The sequence below is a fragment of the Mus caroli genome, unplaced genomic scaffold, assembly GCF_978045245.1.
Source record: "Mus caroli unplaced genomic scaffold, Mus_caroli_1 scaffold_3, whole genome shotgun sequence".
Lineage (NCBI taxonomy): Eukaryota > Metazoa > Chordata > Mammalia > Rodentia > Muridae > Mus > Mus caroli.
In genome coordinates, this window is record NW_028227258.1 from 64983310 (window position 1) to 65003403 (window position 20094).

Genomic DNA, 20094 nt, shown 5'->3' on the forward strand with positions numbered 1-20094 from the left:
CAAGTGGGCCGAGCGCGGGGCTGGACGTGGGGGGCGGGTGGGGGCGGGTCAGGTGGCGTGGCGGGCCCGAGCCAATGGGCAAGGTCGGGGCCGGTGACGCCCCGGCCAATGGCGCGGCAGCGCGGGAGTTTCAAGTCGCTGTCTCCGCCCCGCCGCGGGGAAGACTGCGCCTATAAAGGCGGCCGGCTCGGGCCGGTATCAGGTCCCCGAGTGCTCCTCGTCTGGGTGTCTTCCGTCTCCGCCATGGCCCGTACGAAGCAGACCGCCCGCAAGTCCACCGGCGGCAAGGCCCCGCGCAAGCAGCTGGCCACCAAGGCCGCCCGCAAGAGCGCCCCGGCCACGGGCGGCGTGAAGAAGCCGCACCGCTACCGGCCCGGCACCGTGGCGCTGCGCGAGATCCGGCGCTACCAGAAGTCGACCGAGCTGCTGATCCGCAAGCTGCCGTTCCAGCGCCTGGTGCGCGAGATCGCGCAGGACTTCAAGACGGACCTGCGCTTCCAGAGCTCGGCCGTCATGGCGCTGCAGGAGGCGAGCGAGGCCTACCTGGTGGGGCTGTTCGAGGACACCAACCTGTGCGCCATCCACGCCAAGCGCGTCACCATCATGCCCAAGGACATCCAGTTGGCCCGCCGCATCCGTGGGGAGCGCGCTTGAGCGCCCCGTCTTCCATCCGTCCCCCACAAAGGCTCTTTTCAGAGCCACCACAGCTTCCTGGAAAGAGCTGTTTAAGTCGCTTAAAGCTTTTGTCTGCACATTACCCTTCCACATAGCTCTAGGTTGCTATTTGACCTTTTTTATACCTGTTGTATGTCTACATAGTGGTTTCTTCCAAGTAAGATTTGCATACCCTTGTGATATTGTTTAACGTTAATTGCGTTCTTATTCCGAGCCCTCTAATTTACTAACCCAAAGTAAGTTCAGCACCTCGGTCTAAGGGGAGGCGATGATCTTACAGAGGGTTGCGGTTTGGTGGATACTATGTAATGTGTCTACCCAGCTGTAGCAGAGATTTGCTTTGTAAGTAGCTGAAGTCTGGGTCTGAGATCTAGCTTACAGCTCATAACTACATCACCAGACTTCTGGACGACTGAATATTGTTGCTCCTTATTCTAAGGCAATGTCTGAGGCTTACTGGGCTCATCTCGGTGGTAAGTGGACTATGAGTAATATCCAATGATATTGCTTTGTTCTCTTGACTAGAAGACCTGCTAGCTACTTGGGACTCAGCATCTATTGCTATGATATGGCTCCATGGCAATTCGTTAGTTTCTCCTTTTTTTCCTATTTTACTTCAAAATATCAACTCAATTCCCTCCCCCCTTCCCCCTTTGGCAGACACCTTTCTGGACAGAAATACACTGGACATCAGAGAGGAATCCCTTTTCAATTCCTTAGGGTGAGGACAGTCTTTACAGGGGTGGGTGTTGGACCTGAAACTCAAAAGAGCACAGTAAATACCTTATGCAGATCACTGTCACGGACCTTCCTTCAGGTTTCTGCCAGTAAATACCTTATGCAAATCACTGTCACGGGACCTTCCTTCCGGTTTCTGCCGGAAACTTCCTGAGAGCAAACTAGCAATAGTTAAAGTTGTGTGGAGACAGCCCGTTTGCTCCCAGCCTCTTACTGAGCTTTGCTTCAAAGGTTGGGCCCAAAAGTAGATAAGCAGACCCCCTCAGCATGCAGATTTACACCATGAATTGAAACTAAGGCAGATTTAAAAGCAAGATATCAACCAATTTAAATACAAGAGTTCTGGATGCTGACAGTCTTTGTATGTCATGAGTATGTAAGGCAGTCAGGGGTCCCTAGCGTAGGAGGGAGAGCTATGGCCTCCCTTTGCTGTTCTCACTTTTAGGGTTGCCTTATTCTCTCGTAGGACTTGTGAGTACTCATTAGCCAAACTCAAAGACTCAAAGGACATGGGGGAGAATGGGAAAAGGAAAAGGAGGGGGCAGTTTATACTGGGCAGGGCAGGACCTGGCTGCTATTAGAGGAAGTCTTCTAGGTTAATCTCTGATTTCCTATCAAAGGTAAGCCTTTGATGTCAGTGACTTGCCTGCCTCACAGTCTCCCTCCCAGGGCTGCTACACAAGAGTTGTGCACCTTGACTAGGAGTGAGTTAAGTCAGGTTCTCCTCTAAGTTGCCCTAAGCCATCTTTCACTGGGGAAGAAAACCAGCTGACAGTACAAATCAGTGTGCAGAAATACAGATTACTGTGCCAAAACTCCTCTTAACCAGCCTGGAACCAGGCCTCTCCAGGACACCGCTGCTTAATGCAGTAGCCACCTTAGGGACGACACATACATACATACATACATACATAAACTTGTAAAAGAACATTATCATAATCTCAGGTGTTTCCAGGAAAAGTCAGCCACAAAACTAGCATTATTAATGGATTGTGGGGGTTTTTTTATACAGCTGATGGTAACCTCACCTTGTAGGACAAGGGTAGACATGGACACAGAGTGAGGCTGAAAGGGACTCTTAAGAGTTTCAGTTAAGTAGATGTGGTAACTTGGCCATTTGGAGAATGGAAGAGAAAGGAGCTTTAGGCCTGAGTACTTCCCAACCCATGGGTCACAACCGTTCCTTTGGGGGCCAAATGGTTTCTGGTTTGCCCAAGACTATTAGGAAACACAGAGATTTACATGATTCATAACAGTAGCTAATTTACAGCCAGGAAGTATCAATGAAAATAATTTTGTGGGTTTTTTTGGGGGGGGGTCACAACATGAAGTGTATTAAAGGGCTGTAACATTAGGATGGGTGAGAACCACTAAGCTAGAATAAGAGTAGATTTGAGCAAGGCAAAGTGATTCAGTGGAAAGCAATTGCTTCTAGAGCCAAGAAGATATACCAAGTCCCTCCTGACCCCAAGACTGAGATTCCTCGTATCTAGAGAACACTATTGTGGGAGTTGGGAATTTTAACATATTCATCTGGCTTAGCCAGACAAATCTGTGGAGAAGCTCAGCAGATAGCTAAAGGGATAACAGAAGCAGCAGACTAGAAGGAGTCCCTCCAGGCATTGGAAGAGGAGCCGAACACACGGCTCAGCCGTGAGAAGCACACACTGCCCTTGTAGAGAGCCCAGTCCCAGCATGCATGCCAGCCATCTCTCAACCACGAGTAACTCTAGTTTTGGGGAATCTGACACTCTCCCCTGGCCTCTGCAGCCTTCATTCACACACACAAGACAAAGGTTTAAGTACTCGGTCCACATTGAAAAAAATCAAACAAAAACCGATGGGGAATTCCTAAACTAAGAAGGATAGCTGGAGAGAGGTGAAGAACTCCAGGAGAGAAGATGGCTGTAGGAGGCAAAGGTGGCATCAGCCACGTTGTACACAGACCCTCAGAAATGGGAACAGCATGCTGCTGCACCTCCGCGTCTGCCAACTGCTGGATTATAATCACAACAACTTTACACAACAGACAAGGAAAAGTCTGAGTACTTTGCCCAGTTTCCCACAACTAGCATCAAGGACAAAATATTTAAGTGACCCCAAAGTTCATATACATAAGGAGAACACCTTCCAACAGTCCATATTGGAAGCTCAGAAGGGAAATGACGAATATGGTGCCAAGGGCTAAGGTGGCTCTACTTCTGTTAACTATTTGCTTATCTGCTCAACTCCATAAACACGTAGGGGACATGTTTGTCACTCCCATGCTTTAAAATCTTTCCAGGTTCTCTTTCCCTTTACAATGAAATCTTCACCATGTGCTGAGGTGCAGAGAATCAGAAACTCGGTGGACAACACAGGCTCTTAAGCCCTGGCTCTGCCTCCTACCCTGCATGCCTTTGGCAGAAGCTACATCCTACCAGATTCTCATCTCTAAAGTGGAGGCAACAGATGGGACAATGGTGTGTGGAGGTAGTTAAGGAAATAAATTCCATAGTGACAAACAGGTTATAAAACACGTCACCCGTTGTTAAATATTCAAAAAGTAAAGTTACAAAGGTGTGCTTCGTTTTCACCGTAAATCACATGATTACCTCCTTCTGTCCTCCACCCCTGACTCCCTATGCTGGCCTTTGACTAGATAAATTCATAACATATTCACCTTTGAATGAATGTAAAACTCACATTTCAACTTAAAGGGAGTGAGAGGTAGTTTATTCTGGAGATATTTTGAGCAAATATGGCCTGAGAACATGGGATTAGGTTACCCCAAATTCTATATCCCAATGTGGAATCTGATTCATGAAGTTTTATAATTTTACAAAACTGTCATAAATCAAGGCAAGTTAAAATACATTGGTCAAAACATCTAAGAGGTAGTTATAGATAAGATGGGGAAGTTTTCTATAGGTCCAAGACACTGTCTATTGTGGCCTCCCTTCCCCCAGCCTGGAACCTGCTTGCTCAAGGGTGGAGCTACCTGCTCATTCGTCCTGCCACGCCTACTGCTGGACCCTGCCTTTGCTGCCTGGAGGCACAGACGTGTTCGTCCTGCTACTGGACCCTGAGTTACTTGGCGGGAAATTGGGTTCCCTCCCCCTTCCTTTATAACTGAGTGTCTGAAAATAGTAAAATTGAGCTTTGATCAGAATGTTGTCTTAGCTCCATTCTTTCTTCCGCCCCGTCTAGATTCCTCTCTTTTCAGCTCGAACTGCCATTCTCAGTTGAACCGTTCGTGTTGTGGACTGCGGGCAGGCCGCAACAGTCTATGGTAATCATCCCTTTTGGGTTGACAGAAGACGGTGGGTCTGTTAAGTCAATAGGTCTCTTCCAAAGGTTTTTAATCTATTAGTCAGAGGATGCTAGTTCTGACACAGAGGTGAGCAAGGAACAGCTGTCCTGGAGGCTAAACAACATGGTAACAGACTCTGGATCTGAGCATTCCAATCTCTCCAAAGTACTCCAATTCTGATTGGTCAGTCTTTGCAGACACAGCTTCTTTCCAGGATTTCTTGTTCACACATCTGTTGACACAACCTTGGCCTGGCCTGGCCAATGTCTGCAATTCCCAGCTAGGCCCACGACTTGGCAAACCTCTTCTGCATGCTCAGGTCTCTCTAGCTCCTTGGTAGGCTGACTTTGTGGTCATCCTGTGAACTACCTCCTGATACCGAATCCCCGAGAAGCTCAGCTCACACATCCTGTTCCCCCCACCACTTAGACAGCACCAATGGACAACAGATAGCATTCTCAGATTCCAAAAAAGCTTGCCACCTCTGTCTTATCATTTTCTCCTGCATTATAGCATTGGCCTGGCCTAGCAACCTTGGCAAGCATGCCTCCTGTATTTTTCAGGTTAGAGGCCAGGCTCCTGGGGCACAATGGCCTTCCAGTTCCTGAGAGAAGGAAGCACTCCCTCAGGCAGTGAAATATCCAGACCACTGTGTTTCTCTGTATGCTTCCCTAGGAAACAGGGAAACTTGACAGGACAATTGGTCTTGGACATCAATCTCGTGTACCCTGTAGAGCTTACAAACACTGTATACTGGCAACTGCTACTATATTGATCTTGACAACTGCCACTATATGCTATTTCTAATAAGAGTATAAAAAGTCTGATTGCTCTCAATAAAATTGCCACAGCTGGACACCCACCCATCCTGGTTTAATTCCTGGTGGCCACATCAGGTAACCTTGGCCAGTAAATAAGTCCTGGCACTTTCATGGCCCAAGATCAGGAAACGCATAGCTGTCCTGGAGTAGTATGCCTTACCCACAAATAGCTAAAGTACATATTGTGGCATTAGCTGAAGGCACAGTTCCTAACCAGCACCCCCTCAATAGGATCCATGATTGAGTGGTGGTGCTATAGGAAGGGGTGCTCATTTGTGGTGGATTGAAAGATGCTCCCCCACCCTTAAAGCTCAATTTCAACCATATCTCAGTTCCTGGAGTATATAGAAATCATCTTATACAGCTAAGAGATTTTGTAAACATGGATAAATGAAGGACCTTGAGGTGGGCTCTTACCCAGGATCATCAGACTGGGCCCTACATGTAATCACAAGAGTTCTCATTAACGGAGGCAAGAGGGCCAATGGCAGAGAGCACAGCTGCAGAGACTTGGAGCATTGTGTCCAGGAGTCCAAACCTGCCGGGGATTTCCAGCTGCGGAGCTGAGGAACCGGTTCTTCTGCAGCCTCCACCAGGAAACAGTTCTATAGGCTCGTGTTTTAGTAGCCAAGACTCATTGGGGCTCCTGGCCTCTAAAAAGAGAATAAATCTGTGTTGCTTTTTAAGCCCCTAAGTTTATGGCTAGTCATTAAAGCTACAGGAATTACAGTGGCCTTGTGACGTCCTCAAAGAGATGTTCCTTCTTGTTTTGGATTAGAATCTGAAATACGATTAGCCATGAAGTATATTTGGCAGCCAAGAAGGGGAGGAAAGGTGTCAGCCAAGGAGGGGAAAAACCACTCAGTGATCCTTGACTGGCCACAGATGGCTCCCTGATGGCTCCTGCCCTGCCTCCCCCCACCCCGACTTGCTCAGTCAGAGTTTCTCAGGCGATCACTATCTCTGTGGGTGCTATAAATGGTATGGATGATATGTAGACTCCCCAGCCACAGACCTCCATTTGGGTCCCCAGACCCAGTCCAGGCCGAGGGGCCAAAAACTGACTTTAGGATGGGCCTGTGACAGCCAGAGTGGCAGCCTGTTTGTACAACGAGGAAAGCTCACACCACTTGCCAAAAGGATACTGGAGTCATTTTCTCAGTACTATAAATAGCATCAATTTACTTTTTCATAACGTACCGACTACTTTTATGTCAACTTTGATATAAGCTGTAAGTTATCTGAAAGGAGGAAACCTAAGTTGAAAAAAATTACTCCATAAAATCCGCTGTAGGGCATTTTCTTAATTAATGATTGATGGGGTGGGCTCAGCCCATTGTGGGTGGGGCCATCCTTGGGCTGGTGATCCTGAGTTCTATAAGAAATCAGAGTTCTATAAGCTAAGCAAGTCGTGAGGAGCAAGCCAGTAAGCAGCATACCTCCATGGCCTCTGCATCAGCTCCTGCCTCCAGGTCCCTGCCCTGCTTGAGTTATGGTCCTCACTTCCTTTGGTGATGGACAGGGATGTGGAAGGTTAAGCCAAGTAAACCCTTTCCTTTTCAAGGCACTTTAGCAATGGTCTTTCATCACAGCAATAGTAACCTTAAGACACACAAGTTTGGGGGGCTGGTGAAATGGCTCAGTGGGTAAGAGCACCCGACTGCTCTTCTGAAGGTCCAGAGTTCAAATCCCAGCAACCACATGGTGGCTCACAACCATCCGCAACGAGATCTGGCACCACTCTTCTGGAGTGTCTGAAGACAGCTACAGTGTACTTACATATAATAAATAAAATCTTTAAAAAAAAAAAAGACACACAAGTTTGGAGATTAGGCTGAGATAGAATTGTCATGTGACCTCCAAGGGCTCTCTCTCTCTCTAGTGATAACCCTTCCTTGCTTCTCTCAGTTCCCAGTGACTCCTGGTGTCCCTTGGCTCCGAGTGACAGAACTCCAGGCTCTGCCTTAGGTTTTACACCAACTTCTTCCCTGTATCTCTGTAGACCCAAACACTATCTTCTTTCTCTTGTATAACACCAATATTTTACTTTAAGGCCTAAATCTAGGGTTATTTCATTTTAAAAATCTATGCCTAGTTGTATATGTAAAAATTCTATTTCCAAATTGAAAAAAAAAAAAAATCAATGGACATACTGCAGTAGACCTTAACTGGGCCAGTAGATCTAAGCTACATGTGAAAAAAGTCTTATCTGAGGTAGGTGGTGCAAAAACCAACCTTGTACTTGAGTCAAGAGGTCGAGTGGAAGGCCTCAGGGATGGAAGTACTTGAGAGGATGGGGATCAGCCATAGCAACGGAAACCATTCACACCACTACACACTAAGGCTTGTCTGAATTTGGATGGGGAAAAAGCAAAAAGGAACTCCTGACAAGAAAGGTAATTAAAGGTGACTCTGGCCCTCCCTACCTGAGTGGCTGGTGACAGGGTACTTCACCATGGCAGGAATTTGGGAAAATGACCTGAATCCACAAGGTCACCTTGAGGGAGGACAGGGGATAGATAAAAAGGTAAAGAAGACAGAACGTTTGGCATCAGGTCTTGCATGAGCTGATGGCTCATGCTAAGCAATGTTATTAAGAACAGCATCTTATATAATGTTTGCAGGGGGAAAGTGGGCCAAGGTCAATAGAAAGCTAAATTAACAACAACAAAAAAATGCTGGCAAAGAGAATACAGGATACATCAGACACAGCTGCCCAGACTGATAACCACAGCCTTCAGGAGAGAAAGCCTAGAACCAAAATCTTAACTCCTTGGTAGCCCTGGCTTCATACTGAGACAGGACTTTGCCAAGTCTGCCTCTGAGGAAGGACACAGAACTAATGGTCCCTTTGTACGAATTTCATCAGGGTCTCTGAGAAAGTCTTGGTTCAGCCTGGCTCCCAACAGGAGCTCTTGACTGGAAGAAACCTAAGGTTGTGACAGAGCTCAGCTGTAACTGGAAAGGCCAAATAGCACTGTCCTTCAGGCAGCTGGGACTGTGGATCTGTGAAGAGAGCTAGAGACCCAAGTGGCTTTTCTCAACTCCCCAGAGGAGATATAGCAGGTTCTGGGAGTCCCTGGGGCAAGTTTATGCCCCAGGTTAGTCATCTGGGGAATACCTACAGCAGTTACAGATCTGATGGAGACAGGAAAGGAAGGCAGAGAGTCTTATCCTGAGACCAAAGAGGAAAATACAGAAATGTGATCTCTGCATGTGCTTCTCAGCAATAATATTCTACATTTCTCTTAAAGGTGTGTCTGACTTCCACGAATGCACCATGATATGTACATACCCTTACACACAAAATAAGTAAATGTATAAAGTTAAAGGTAAATACATAAAAATATGTATAGGGGAGTAGATGAAATCCTGAGGGAGTGTGTATTATTGGCATGGCCATGCCAAGGACCCCAGTACCCCAGATGCATAGAAATGGCAAAGCCTAGGTAAGGCTCAGAGGTGTGGCAAAACCTTCCTCTGGTCCGAATATGAGCGTTTATGAATGCTCAGTGTATGCAGAAACTATCCACCACAGCTTCCTCCTCCCAGAAGGAAACAGCAGGAGACCACTCCCCACAGTGACCAGCCACTGGCCCTAGCTAACCCCACCTCCTTGTGCTATGCTATGCATAATAAACACACAGTTCTGGATTGTGTAGTAGGTGCCCTCCCTCAAAGAGCACTGTCCACCCCATCACAGCTTTTTTGTCTGTCTGTCATTTCTTCATCCCCACATCAACCAGCCAAGTCTCCATGACCAAGGCCTCCAGGGGAGACACATGTATGAACAGCTCTTCAAATGATCATGTGCAAGCAGTTTTCTGTTCCTTTTTATTTTGTATTTGTTTATGTCTTTACTTATTTGTATATTTGTGACACTGCTGGATTAAATTCAGGACCTTGCACATATTAGATTATACTCTACCAAACCCTTGATTTTTAAATTTACTTTTGGGGTGTGTGTGTGTGTGTTTGTGGGTGTGTGTTTGTGTGTGTGTTTGTGCATGTTTGTGTGTGTGTGTGTTTGTGTGTGTGTGTGTTTGTGCATGTTTGTGTGTGTGTGTGTTTGTGTGTGTGTTTGTGCGTGTTTGTGTGTGTGTGTGTTTGTGTGTGTATTTGTGTGTGTGCTTGTGTGTGTGTGTTTGTGTGTGTATTTGTGTGTGTGCTTGTGTGTGTGTGTGAATATGTGAGCACATGTGCCACGGAGCATGTGTGTCAATCAGAGGATAGCTCTCAGGAGTCAGGTCCCTATTTTCTTCACGTGAGTCCTGGGGATTGAACTTGGGCTGTCAGGCTTGGGAGCAAGTGTCTTCACCCACTGAGCCATCTCAATGGCACAAGGCCTTGTAGTTTTGAGACAGAGCCTTTCTATGTAGCCCAGGCTAGACTCTGGTTCCCCTGCTTCTGCCTCCCAAGTGTTAGGCTTGCAGGCCTGTGCCATCACACCTGAGGTGATGTACAATTTTTGGGTGGTACTAGGACTTGAACCTAGGGCCTCCTGTGTGTGAGGCAAGCTCTCTGCCTCACACAGCCCCAAAGCAGACTGAAAATTGAAATTGTGTGTCGGGAGCCCTGGCACAAAACAACTGACGAGCACTGAACTATTTTCCTTTGTGTTTCTTTGGAAAGCAGAATTCTGAAGTGGTCTCGGGGCTGCTGGCCTCTGCCAGCCCTGTTCAATCCTCTTCCTCCCCTCAGAGGCGGAATCTGAGACTTATTTGTAGTTAGGAAAAATAGGACAGGAGCTGGGGAGATGGTTCAGAGGTTAAGAGCACTTGCTGCTCTTACAGGGGACCCAGGTTCAGTCCCCAGCACCCACATGGTGGCTTCAAACAGTGCAATAACAGAGGAGCTGGCACTGCACATGTGTAGTGCAGGAAAACACTAATACATATAAAATAAAAACACGTCGAGTGTGTGTGTGTGTGTGTGTGAATTGATTGTGGTGGAATATTCTTGTATCCCTCAGATTCTGGATTTAAGAAGCAGAGTGTCTTAGTATCCTATGGCTATGAACAGACACCATGGCCAAAGAAACCATTTCATTGGGGGTGGCTTACAGGTCAGAGGTTCAGTCCATTGTAGTCACGGTGGGAAGCCTGGCAGCATCCAGGCAGACATGGTGCTGGAGAAGAAGCTGAGAGTTCTATGTCTGGATCTACAGGCAGCAGCAGGAGAGACGCCGGGCCTGCCTGGGGCCCTTGAAACCTCAAAGTTCATGCCCAGTGACACAGTTCTTCTGACAAGGCCACGCCTCCTAAAACCACTCTAAGCTTTCAAATATAAGAGTCTATGGGGCCATTCCTACTCAAACACCACACTGAGGGAAAGTTTGAAGACAATCTGGCCTACATAGCAAGATCTTAAAAAAAAAAAAAAAAAAAAAAAAAGACAATGTGGAGATGGGGTGGGGCTGAAGGGAAAGCTAGTAATTGACAAAAACCACAAGCCTTTCCTGGTGTAAACGGGTGCTGGGATCGAAGGCCTGTACCACCAGACCCAGCTTGGTGTTCACAGTTACGACTAATTATGTTTTTAATGAGACTGGGGATAGTGGAGTCCCAATCCCAGATCTGTAGGTGAGTCCTCTAACCCCAGGGACTTTCAGACTTTTTGTTGTTCTTGTTCTTGTTGCCTTTAATTTAAATTGGTTGCTGTTTGCATTATTGAGATATTTTTTCCTAAACTATCTCCTCTCAGAATCAGCTGCAATGCATTGAGAGTCTCGTAGGTTCTAAGGTAAAGGTATTGTGAAATACATTGTTGTGTTAGGGTTGGATTTACTGGTTTTGTTTTATTTGATAGTTTTGTTTGGTTGATTTTTGTTGTTTATTTGTTTTGTTTTGTTTTTGGTGGGGTGGCCTTTTAAGACAGGACATCACCTTGTAGCCCAGGATGACATCAAACTCCAAATCCCCCTACCCCAGCTCCCACGGGACTCAGTTACAGGTGTGTCCCACCACACCGGACTGCTGTTCTGTCTACTTCTATTTTATGGATTTTTATTTTTATTTTATTTTTGGAGGTTGTTTTCTTGTGTTTGTTTGTATTTGAGACAGGGCCTCACATTGTAACACATGCCGGTCTAGAACGCACTATGTAGTCAAAAATGGCCTCAGGTTTGTAACAGCTCTCCTGCCTCGAAATCCTTAGGGCTGAGAAGATTTCTGAGGTATCAGAGAGAGAGGTGAACTGGGAAGAGAATGAAAACTCAGTTCAGATTGAATCAGCAACTTTGATCAAGAGTTTTCTTAAACATCTGGTATCAGGCAGTTTATTCTCAACATATTTAAACCCAGTATAATTTGGGGGGGAAAAGTTTCCTGGTATAATACAATCCCTGATGTTCAACGGGGCATAACTACATTGAAACTTAGGATACATGTCATGTCTTTCAAGGAGATAGATAGGTTCCAGAGAGGCTACCTATAACTTAGGAGCCTAGGGAAGGCTCTGGCCTGGTCTCTGTCATACAGATTGCATAGAGGTCATTTGAGCTATTAGTTACCTCTGGTCCTGGTGGTGGAAGTTTGGGGGTACCCCTGGCTATAAGTTAGGTATCACTGAACCTGGTTGTGGAAGCTTGGTGAGCCTCTGGCTGTAAGGACCATTTAAATTACTAGCCACCTCGGGTCTGCAGCTTGCTATGACCTGGCCCAGCAGGTCACCGGGCTATTACTCACTTCCCATTTCCAGCCTTCTGGATGGAAAAACAGGTTTTTCTCGTTGGAAAGACAATCACGCATGTTTAGCATTCCTGGTTTCTCTGGAGATCTGTGGGGTCAGGGACTTCTATGCCACCCTCCCAACAGTGCTAGGGCTCTGTCTACCAGACGTAGAGCTGGAGAGTAGCTGAGGGTTCTACATCCAGATTCTCTAACAGCAAGAAGAGAAACTTCTAAACCCACTCCCAGTGACACACTTCCTCCAAGAGGGCTCCATCTCCTAATCCCTGCCAAGAGACACCACTCCCTCATGACTTTCAAATCTGGGAGCTGACTGGGCCGATTCTAGTCAAACCACAGCAGCAATAGAAAAGTAACTGTTGAGGAGGTTGGTCTGTTGCTATGTGTACAAATGCTAAATTCCGAGCCCCAAGATCTGGATGCAATCCAGACAAGTGCATTTTCACCTATGATGGCCTCTGCTGTGTAAACCTTGCTCCCCAAACTTAAAACTAATTAGTTAATAAAAGGCTAGAGCCTGTGATTGGGAAGTAGAGAGAGGAAGGCAGGACTTTAGCATCGACTGAGGGGACTCAAGAGAGACCAGGGGGGAGAGGAAGAAAGAAAGGAGAGGATGAGGTCACCGTGAGACAGGATGGATCATGATCACGTGGCCAGGAGAAGTGTACCCTGAGGACAGGCTGATGGAGCGGAAGTAGCCTGAGCAGACTCAAACAGCAAGGAACAAGAGGCATAAGGTTTGGATAGAGGTGAGAACAGCATAGAACCTGCCCAGTCTAGGCTTACATCATGTAAATAAAATACCAGGTTTCTGTGTCTTTTATACGGACTAGCTAGAATAAATATTTCATTTACAAGTAACTAAGGCAGCGTCCTTCCGACGGTAAATGAGAGCGCCTTCCATGACACTTTCTGTGTCAGTACTTCCGTCTTTCAGTATTCACCACTATTTATTATGGTCACTGATTGAATATCGTTCTTTCCTTTCAGTTACTAAAAGTCTAAAGAGCCAGAAACCACTCTGCTCTGTTTAATCTGCATCATCCCTGCCTGGGAGGTTGCCTGCCGTCTAACAAACAGGTTTTTGTTTGTTTGGTTTTTTTCTCAAGACAGGGTCTATGTAGTCCTGTTTGTCCTAGAGCTCCCTATGGAGACCAGGCTCACAGAGATTCTCCTGCCTTCCCAGGGCTGGGATTTTTAAACTTGTGCTACCACAGTTGCTTGGAACCATTTTCTTTGTCGCTATATGGATTAAATGAAAGCTCTCACACATGGAAAGCCAGCACTCTACCTCTTGGAGCCACCTCAGTTCTCCCTAAGGTTTCCAGGCAGGTTTTGACTTTGTGATCCTCCTGCTTCAGACCCTGGTTAAGCCAATTGCAGGCTTGCTTGTAACACAAGGCCCAACTCCAAAAATTCTTAAATTAATTAGTGACACTACACCTGATAATGCTTCTGAGTGTAAGAGAAAGAAATGGCCTAGAGGCCATTAATGTTACTATTGAGAGACACTTATAAATGTAGACATTCCCAATCAAACACACTAAAGCTGATTGAACCTAGCTGCCCTAATCACAATGGCAATCTTTTCATTAAAGGGCAATTTCTGAAGATAAATAAGGACTAAATAGAATAAAAATAACACTGGAGGGTAGTATAGAAGGTGAAGTGTGGATACTTCAACCCCCTCTACCCAAATGAAGAGAGGTGGGGTCAAGGTTTTCAGGGAGCAATCCTACCTTCTCAAGTCCTGTAAAACTAAACTGGGGACTTGAGAAAACTAAACTCTCTAAACAGTTTATGAGGAAAAGCAGTGTCATGCCTGTTCCCTTAGCTATAAAACGGGAGATAATAATGGAACTTACTCCATAAAGTTCCCAGTGAAGATCAAATGAGCCAATATGTTGAAAGGGCTTAGAACACTCCCTAGCACAGGTGTTGGCTAAACTACAAGGGATTCTATTTCACGTTCTCTTGTTTGTAATACTTTTTATTTGTGGTCATTATTTCTCAATCTCGAGGCATTAACAATGGCCATGCCATAGATATTCCAACCCCAATGCACCTCTGAGGTAATGCCCAGCTAGAAGCAGGTGTGTGCTTTAATGTACGGGGGGTTGAACCTAAGGCCTCAGTGCATTCTGGCCAAACCTTCCAAGCTACACCCCTAAGCTCTGACTAATGGCTTATAAATCCTTCAAATCAAAGGCACCCAGCTTTTCCACAAGCCCAACCACAAATGGCTATATCTACTCATTTTATTTATTTATTTTTGAGAAAATGAATTGCATAGAAAACAATCCAGCAAAGATTTGAAGCTAATCAGTAACTTTATTAATGATAATCCCAGTGTCTACCCACTTGAAAATGCACATGCAGTGAATGGATTTATTCGATCTATGACAATGTCTGGAACTCTCTTTTGGATCCACAAAGCTCCTGCAATCAGCTCCAATGACCCTTACCACAAAGCTCCTGCAATCAGCTCCAATGACCCTTACCACAAAGCTCCTGCAATCAGCTCCAATGACCCTTACCACAAAGCTCCTGCAATCAGCTCCAATGACCCTTACCACAAAGCTCCTGCAATCAGCTCCAATGACCCTTACCACAAAGCAGAACTGAGAAAGCGATCAGAGCATCAAGAATCTTCACCAAAAAAAACCCCAAGACTTCAAAGGAAAAACTCAGTATGCTACACTCCCCACAAAGGAAAACCAAGGCCGTTGTCTTCAGGTAGGAGACAAGAGTGGATGGTATTGGCGCAAGGGTTGGCCTACGGACCAACCTATTTAGCTTCTACTACCTTCACTATTCGCTCCATAACCTACCTATCCTGTAGACCCTCTGAAATGTAAATGATTGGGACAATTGTAAATTGGAAGTTCATCTTAGTAGAGGATAGAAAAATTAAGAATGGGGATGGTGGTGGCAGTAAAATGTCTCTCTCCCAAAGGCCAATGCTCTCCATTTAATACAAACCCAAGAGCTTCCTCTAAATTGTCAAAATTAAGGGAACTATTATGGCCAGTCCCTAGTAAACACACACACACTCGAGCATAAACACATGGCTTACGGGCTGGGGTTCAATGGCTGTCTACCAACGGAAGGTCCAATAATCCAGTAGTTGTTCAGTCCACAAGGCTGGGTGTCTCAGCTGGTCTTCAGTGTATGGCAGAATCCCAAGTAAGTAGGGCTCTAATGCCAGTTCAGGAACAGACTTGCCATCTCCAGCAAGCAAGCAAAGAACAAGCTTCCTTCTTCCATGTCCTTAATAGAAGCTGCCAGCTGGCGTGACCCAGATTAAAGGTGGAAAAGAACCAGATTAAAAATGGTTCTTCTCATTTCAAATTATGGAATTAAGAAAAAAAAAAGTCCCTCACAGGTGTACCCAGCTGCTTGGGTTAAGAACCAAGAACAGCGACCACAGTAACGATAACTAAAGACAAATTTGGGGGAAAAAAATCCCCAAAACATTTCCTTTCCAACATGTCTTCACATACATCAAATGGACAAGGTCTCTGCCACCCCCACCTTAACATAAAAATTAATTCAATAAGTAATTTTAAAAAGCAGTGATATAGGCCCCTTGGTCTTGCAAAATTTATATGCCTCAGTACAGGGGAACACCAGGGCCAAGAAGTGGGAGTGGGTGGGTAGAGGAGTTGGGTGGGGGAGGGTATGGGGGACTTTGGGATAGTATTTGAAATGTAAATGAAGAAAATACCTAATAAAATATATTTTTTTAAAAAGCAGTGAATTCAATAAGTAATTTTAAAAGTAGCATCTGCTGTGGTTGAGGCACTGATGGGCTCTGGAGGTATAAAACTGTCAAGCCCAGCTTGATCAGCAACAGTGTAAACAAGAAAGCAAAGGGAACTTGAGACAACTTCTCCTGGAGACAGGACAGGAGGGAAAGAGCTGATTCCTGCGTGTGTGGATTCGAAAGAGCGCTTCATGGGCCCAGAGAGAAAAGCAGCAATAGCCTGCGGTAATCTCACTGCAGAGGGTAAAGCAAAGAATTAAAAGGAAAAACAAAAACAAAAACAAAAACAGAACAAAACAAACCAAGCCAGCCACGAACAGGGATTCTAAAGCCTGAGAGAGAACCAGAACCGACTTCTACCAAATCGGCAGCAACGTGGAACATTCGTGTTTGTAAGTCAGTAAATTAGAGGGACACCACCCTAAGTACCCCGTAACCGCTGGTGCCCAGGACACAAGTAAAGGGACAGAGCGGTTTCAGTTGTAGACGGCTGGTACCCAGCATTCGCTGACACAGACTTAGCTGTGTCCTGGAGCCCTCTAATATCCAGGGTAAGGAAACCATCTCACTTTAAGTCGACAAGTAAAAGGTACCCCGACACAAGAGCCTAGAACACGGGAACAGGACCCAGAGACCCACCTCCATTATCCTAATTTAAAAAGAACACCAGGAAGCTAAGTAGGGTGCAGCAAACTGCAAACAGATACCCACAGGGGAACTCAAAACCACAAAGGCTTAAAACTTCTGAAGTATACCTTTTTCAAGACCCTTGGAGTAACTTTGAAATAGGAACTAGAAACTAATGCAAGTGGACAAAGCTCTCTCCTGATTTGAACGGGCGACTGACTAAGAGACTTTAAAGATCAAAAGGGCCAGCGAGCGCCTCATCCAGGGAGGCCTCTACTTGGCGCTGGTGTACTTGGTGACGGCCTTGGTGCCTTCCGACACGGCGTGCTTTGCCAGTTCTCCGGGCAGTAGAAGGCGCACCGACGTCTGGATCTCCCGCGATGTGATTGTAGACCGCTTGTTGTAATGCGCCAGGCGAGAAGCCTCATTTGCTATACGCTCAAAGATGTCATTGACAAACGAGTTCATGATGCCCATGGCCTTGGACGAGATGCCGGTGTCCGGGTGCACCTGCTTCAGCACTTTGTACACATAGATGGAGTAGCTCTCCTTGCGGCTGCGCTTGCGCTTCTTGCCATCTTTCTTTTGCGCCTTGGTGACAGCCTTCTTGGAACCCTTCTTGGGAGCCGGGACAGATTTGGCCAGTTCAGGCATGATTAAAAGCAAACAATGGAAAACAGTCTAGTAAGTAGAAAAACAACCAGGGACCCGGAGGACTTGAGCCCTTTATGAACGCCTTATGCAAATTAGGTCTCAAAGTACTTTTAATTTCCATTGGCCCATACGCGAAACTTGCGTTTTCAGTACAAGCCTAAAATTTCAGATTTCATTGGACTTCTCTGGGGCCAAATAACCACCAATGAAAAGCTCCATCCTGACCCCACCCCTAGGAGCGCCTATAAAGGCCTTAGAGACAAACCAACCTAGCTTTACAGAAGTTGTCACCTCGGTTTGTCTTACAATATACTTTAAGTTATGTCTGGTCGTGGCAAACAGGGAGGCAAGGCCCGCGCCAAAGCCAAGTCGCGGTCTTCCCGGGCCGGGCTGCAGTTCCCGGTGGGGCGTGTGCACCGGCTGCTGCGCAAGGGCAACTACGCGGAGCGTGTGGGCGCCGGCGCGCCGGTGTACATGGCGGCGGTGCTGGAGTACCTAACGGCCGAGATCTTGGAGCTGGCGGGCAACGCGGCCCGCGACAACAAGAAGACGCGCATCATCCCGCGCCACCTGCAGCTGGCCATCCGCAACGACGAGGAGCTCAACAAGCTGCTGGGCAAAGTGACGATCGCACAGGGCGGCGTCCTGCCCAACATCCAGGCCGTGCTGCTGCCCAAGAAGACCGAGAGCCACAAGGCTAAGAGCAAGTGAAACTCAACACGAATCCAAAAAGGCTCTTTTTAGAGCCACCAAGTCTTTACAAAGGAGCTAGCTAACGCGCCAGTTTGTGACCAGCCCTTTGGGTGACACTTTGGTGGCTCTTAAAAGAGCCTTTTTGTGTGAAAAGGGATAATAGTTATTTGTTCTTTCCAGGCTTATGACTCTCCGTTTTCTTCGGTAGTAAGACAGCCTGAATATTGGGGAGGACCCCGCCCTGGGCGATGGTGACTCCCCCTAGTAACTTGTTGAGCTCCTCATCGTTCCTCACTGCTAGCTGCAGATGGCGCGGGATGATGCGGGTCTTCTTGTTGTCGCGGGCCGCGTTGCCCGCCAGCTCCAGGATCTCGGCCGTTAGGTACTCCAGCACCGCCGCCATGTACACCGGCGCGCCGGCGCCCACACGCTCCGCGTAGTTGCCCTTGCGCAGCAGCCGGTGCACACGCCCCACCGGGAACTGTAGCCCGGCCCGGGAAGACCGCGACTTGGCCTTGGCCCGGGCCTTGCCTCCTTGCTTGCCACGGCCAGACATGGCGGGATCGGCAATTACTGCTGCTTTTTCCAAGGGAAGGATATGGAAAGGTGAAGCAATTTGGTGTCATTTATAAGATCTATAGGGAGGGGTGAAGGAAAAGTAGCTTGATTGGCTTAAAATGGAGCTGTCTCCAACAGCCAATGGGAAAGCAGAAGCTAGACTCGGTGGTTTACATCCTGCAGTACAGGAAATGACGGATTTTTTGAAAAAGGAATTTACCAATCGATGAGAGCCACATTTAAAGGCCCCTACTTACATCGTAGGACATTTAAGGGCAGAATTTTTGCGGAGCTGTTTACTGTGGTAACTTATAGAGGTTTGTTTTATTTGCCCAGTTTAGAGCTGAAAAATCTAAACAACCAACCAAGAGCACAAAACTCGAAACACTCCGCTTGAAGTATTGGATTTTGCTCTGTCCCCACTCCCACCCCGGAACTTTAAATTACTCTCCATGTCTCACACAAGCAGGCTCCGTAAAGGAATTAGGGAAGTCGCTTCGCTTCCTTACCCTTGACAGTGGCTTCCCATCATTGCCCCTGAGTCGTTTGACCAAGGGCTAGATGACATTGTATTCATCGTCTTTGACCTCTAGGAGGTGTCTGCCACCACCTTTTCCCTCTAGCTTTTAAGATGTCCTCTTTTGATCTCCTGGGGTTTTCTTTACCCTGCTCCGGTTCTCTCACCACTTCTAAATCCGCGAGTTCAGCTGAACTGTCCTATCCCAGCTCTTCCCTCTGGCGAGGCTTACAAGCTTCCAGCTAATTCAGATTCGCTTCACAAGCTCAGACTCCGGTATCGGGCGTTTACTAGATGTTTAACTCGTTTGTCTCAACAAGCATCATATTAGCATCTGAAACATGAACTCTGCATTCCTCTGCCCTATCCCAAGAATTGCACCCAAAAACTTTCAGGTACCAAGATAAGACGGTGCGGGGTGAGCGGTGAGGGAGCCTGTTAAGGGAACTGTATCTAATTCTAGAAGTTACAGTTACATTCTAAACTATTTTTAAGTTTGCAGGGTATTTTGTTAGCATTAGACAGCCATTCTGCTATGCAAGTTCTAACAACATTAACTTTTGAGGCATTTGGGGCTGAGAACAAAACCCAGATAACAGGAAAATCCCGTACACATATCCCTGGCACCTTGTGAGGCTCTGCTTGAAGAGTCAGTGAACCCCCTCACCTTGACCTCTGGTTTTCTTCTCAGTGATCTGAGTTGTGAAGAAGGCTAATGGGACAAAGATCGCTGAACCCAAGTGTGATTCACCCTGTGATATAGGCCATCTACAAAGTGTTTTGTGGATAAAGAAAAAAGGGCTCAAGGGGATTTAGACCCTTGTTAAAGGGCATTGTAGTCCCTCTCTAACCCAAGTGTTTCAGACTCAGAATATACTCTTTATGACTTTATTCATAATCTTTCACTAACCAGATATTGGGCATAATGAAGTAACTTGTCCACCATTACTTTCCTCTATAAAGGAAAATTATTTTGAGATTTTAAATTTCATACAAAATCTTATTAGGTAAGTCTACATAGGCCAGTATGTAATTGTCTATTGCTCCCTAGAGCTCCCTTGCTT

The 20094-nt window shown here is 46.5% G+C and overlaps 4 protein-coding genes across 4 annotated transcripts; 2 read left to right on the forward strand and 2 right to left on the reverse strand.

The window, feature by feature from the left end:
• Window positions 1-22: 22 nt before the first annotated feature.
• LOC115030640 (histone H3) lies at window positions 23-7269 on the forward strand. The gene has a single exon (XM_029475540.2). It carries the CDS (start codon window positions 109-111, stop codon window positions 652-654), a length of 546 nt encoding a protein of 181 aa, XP_029331400.2. The 5' UTR covers window positions 23-108; the 3' UTR covers window positions 655-7269.
• A 5865-nt stretch (window positions 7270-13134) lies between these two features.
• Window positions 13135-17264, reverse strand: LOC110291269 (histone H2B type 2-E). Its single transcript, XM_021158312.3, has one exon. It carries the CDS (start codon window positions 17260-17262, stop codon window positions 16882-16884), a length of 381 nt encoding a protein of 126 aa, XP_021013971.1. The 5' UTR covers window positions 17263-17264; the 3' UTR covers window positions 13135-16881.
• Window positions 17265-17579: 315 nt separating this feature from the next.
• On the forward strand, window positions 17580-17973 carry H2ac20 (H2A clustered histone 20). Its single transcript, XM_021158311.3, has one exon. The coding sequence runs from the start codon at window positions 17584-17586 to the stop codon at window positions 17971-17973; it is 390 nt and encodes a 129-aa protein (XP_021013970.1). The 5' UTR covers window positions 17580-17583.
• A 145-nt stretch (window positions 17974-18118) lies between these two features.
• LOC110291267 (histone H2A type 2-B) lies at window positions 18119-18575 on the reverse strand. Its single transcript, XM_021158309.3, has one exon. The coding sequence runs from the start codon at window positions 18509-18511 to the stop codon at window positions 18119-18121; it is 393 nt and encodes a 130-aa protein (XP_021013968.1). The 5' UTR covers window positions 18512-18575.
• Window positions 18576-20094: the final 1519 nt, after the last annotated feature.

Bases quoted from the DNA above. Each gene is read 5' to 3' on its own strand.
- LOC115030640 (XM_029475540.2), top strand. From the start codon at position 109: ATGGCGCGGCAGCGCGGGAGTTTCAAGTCGCTGTCTCCGCCCCGCCGC.
- LOC110291269 (XM_021158312.3), bottom strand. From the start codon at position 17,262: ATGCCTGAACTGGCCAAATCTGTCCCGGCTCCCAAGAAGGGTTCCAAG.
- H2ac20 (XM_021158311.3), top strand. From the start codon at position 17,584: ATGTCTGGTCGTGGCAAACAGGGAGGCAAGGCCCGCGCCAAAGCCAAG.
- LOC110291267 (XM_021158309.3), bottom strand. From the start codon at position 18,511: ATGTCTGGCCGTGGCAAGCAAGGAGGCAAGGCCCGGGCCAAGGCCAAG.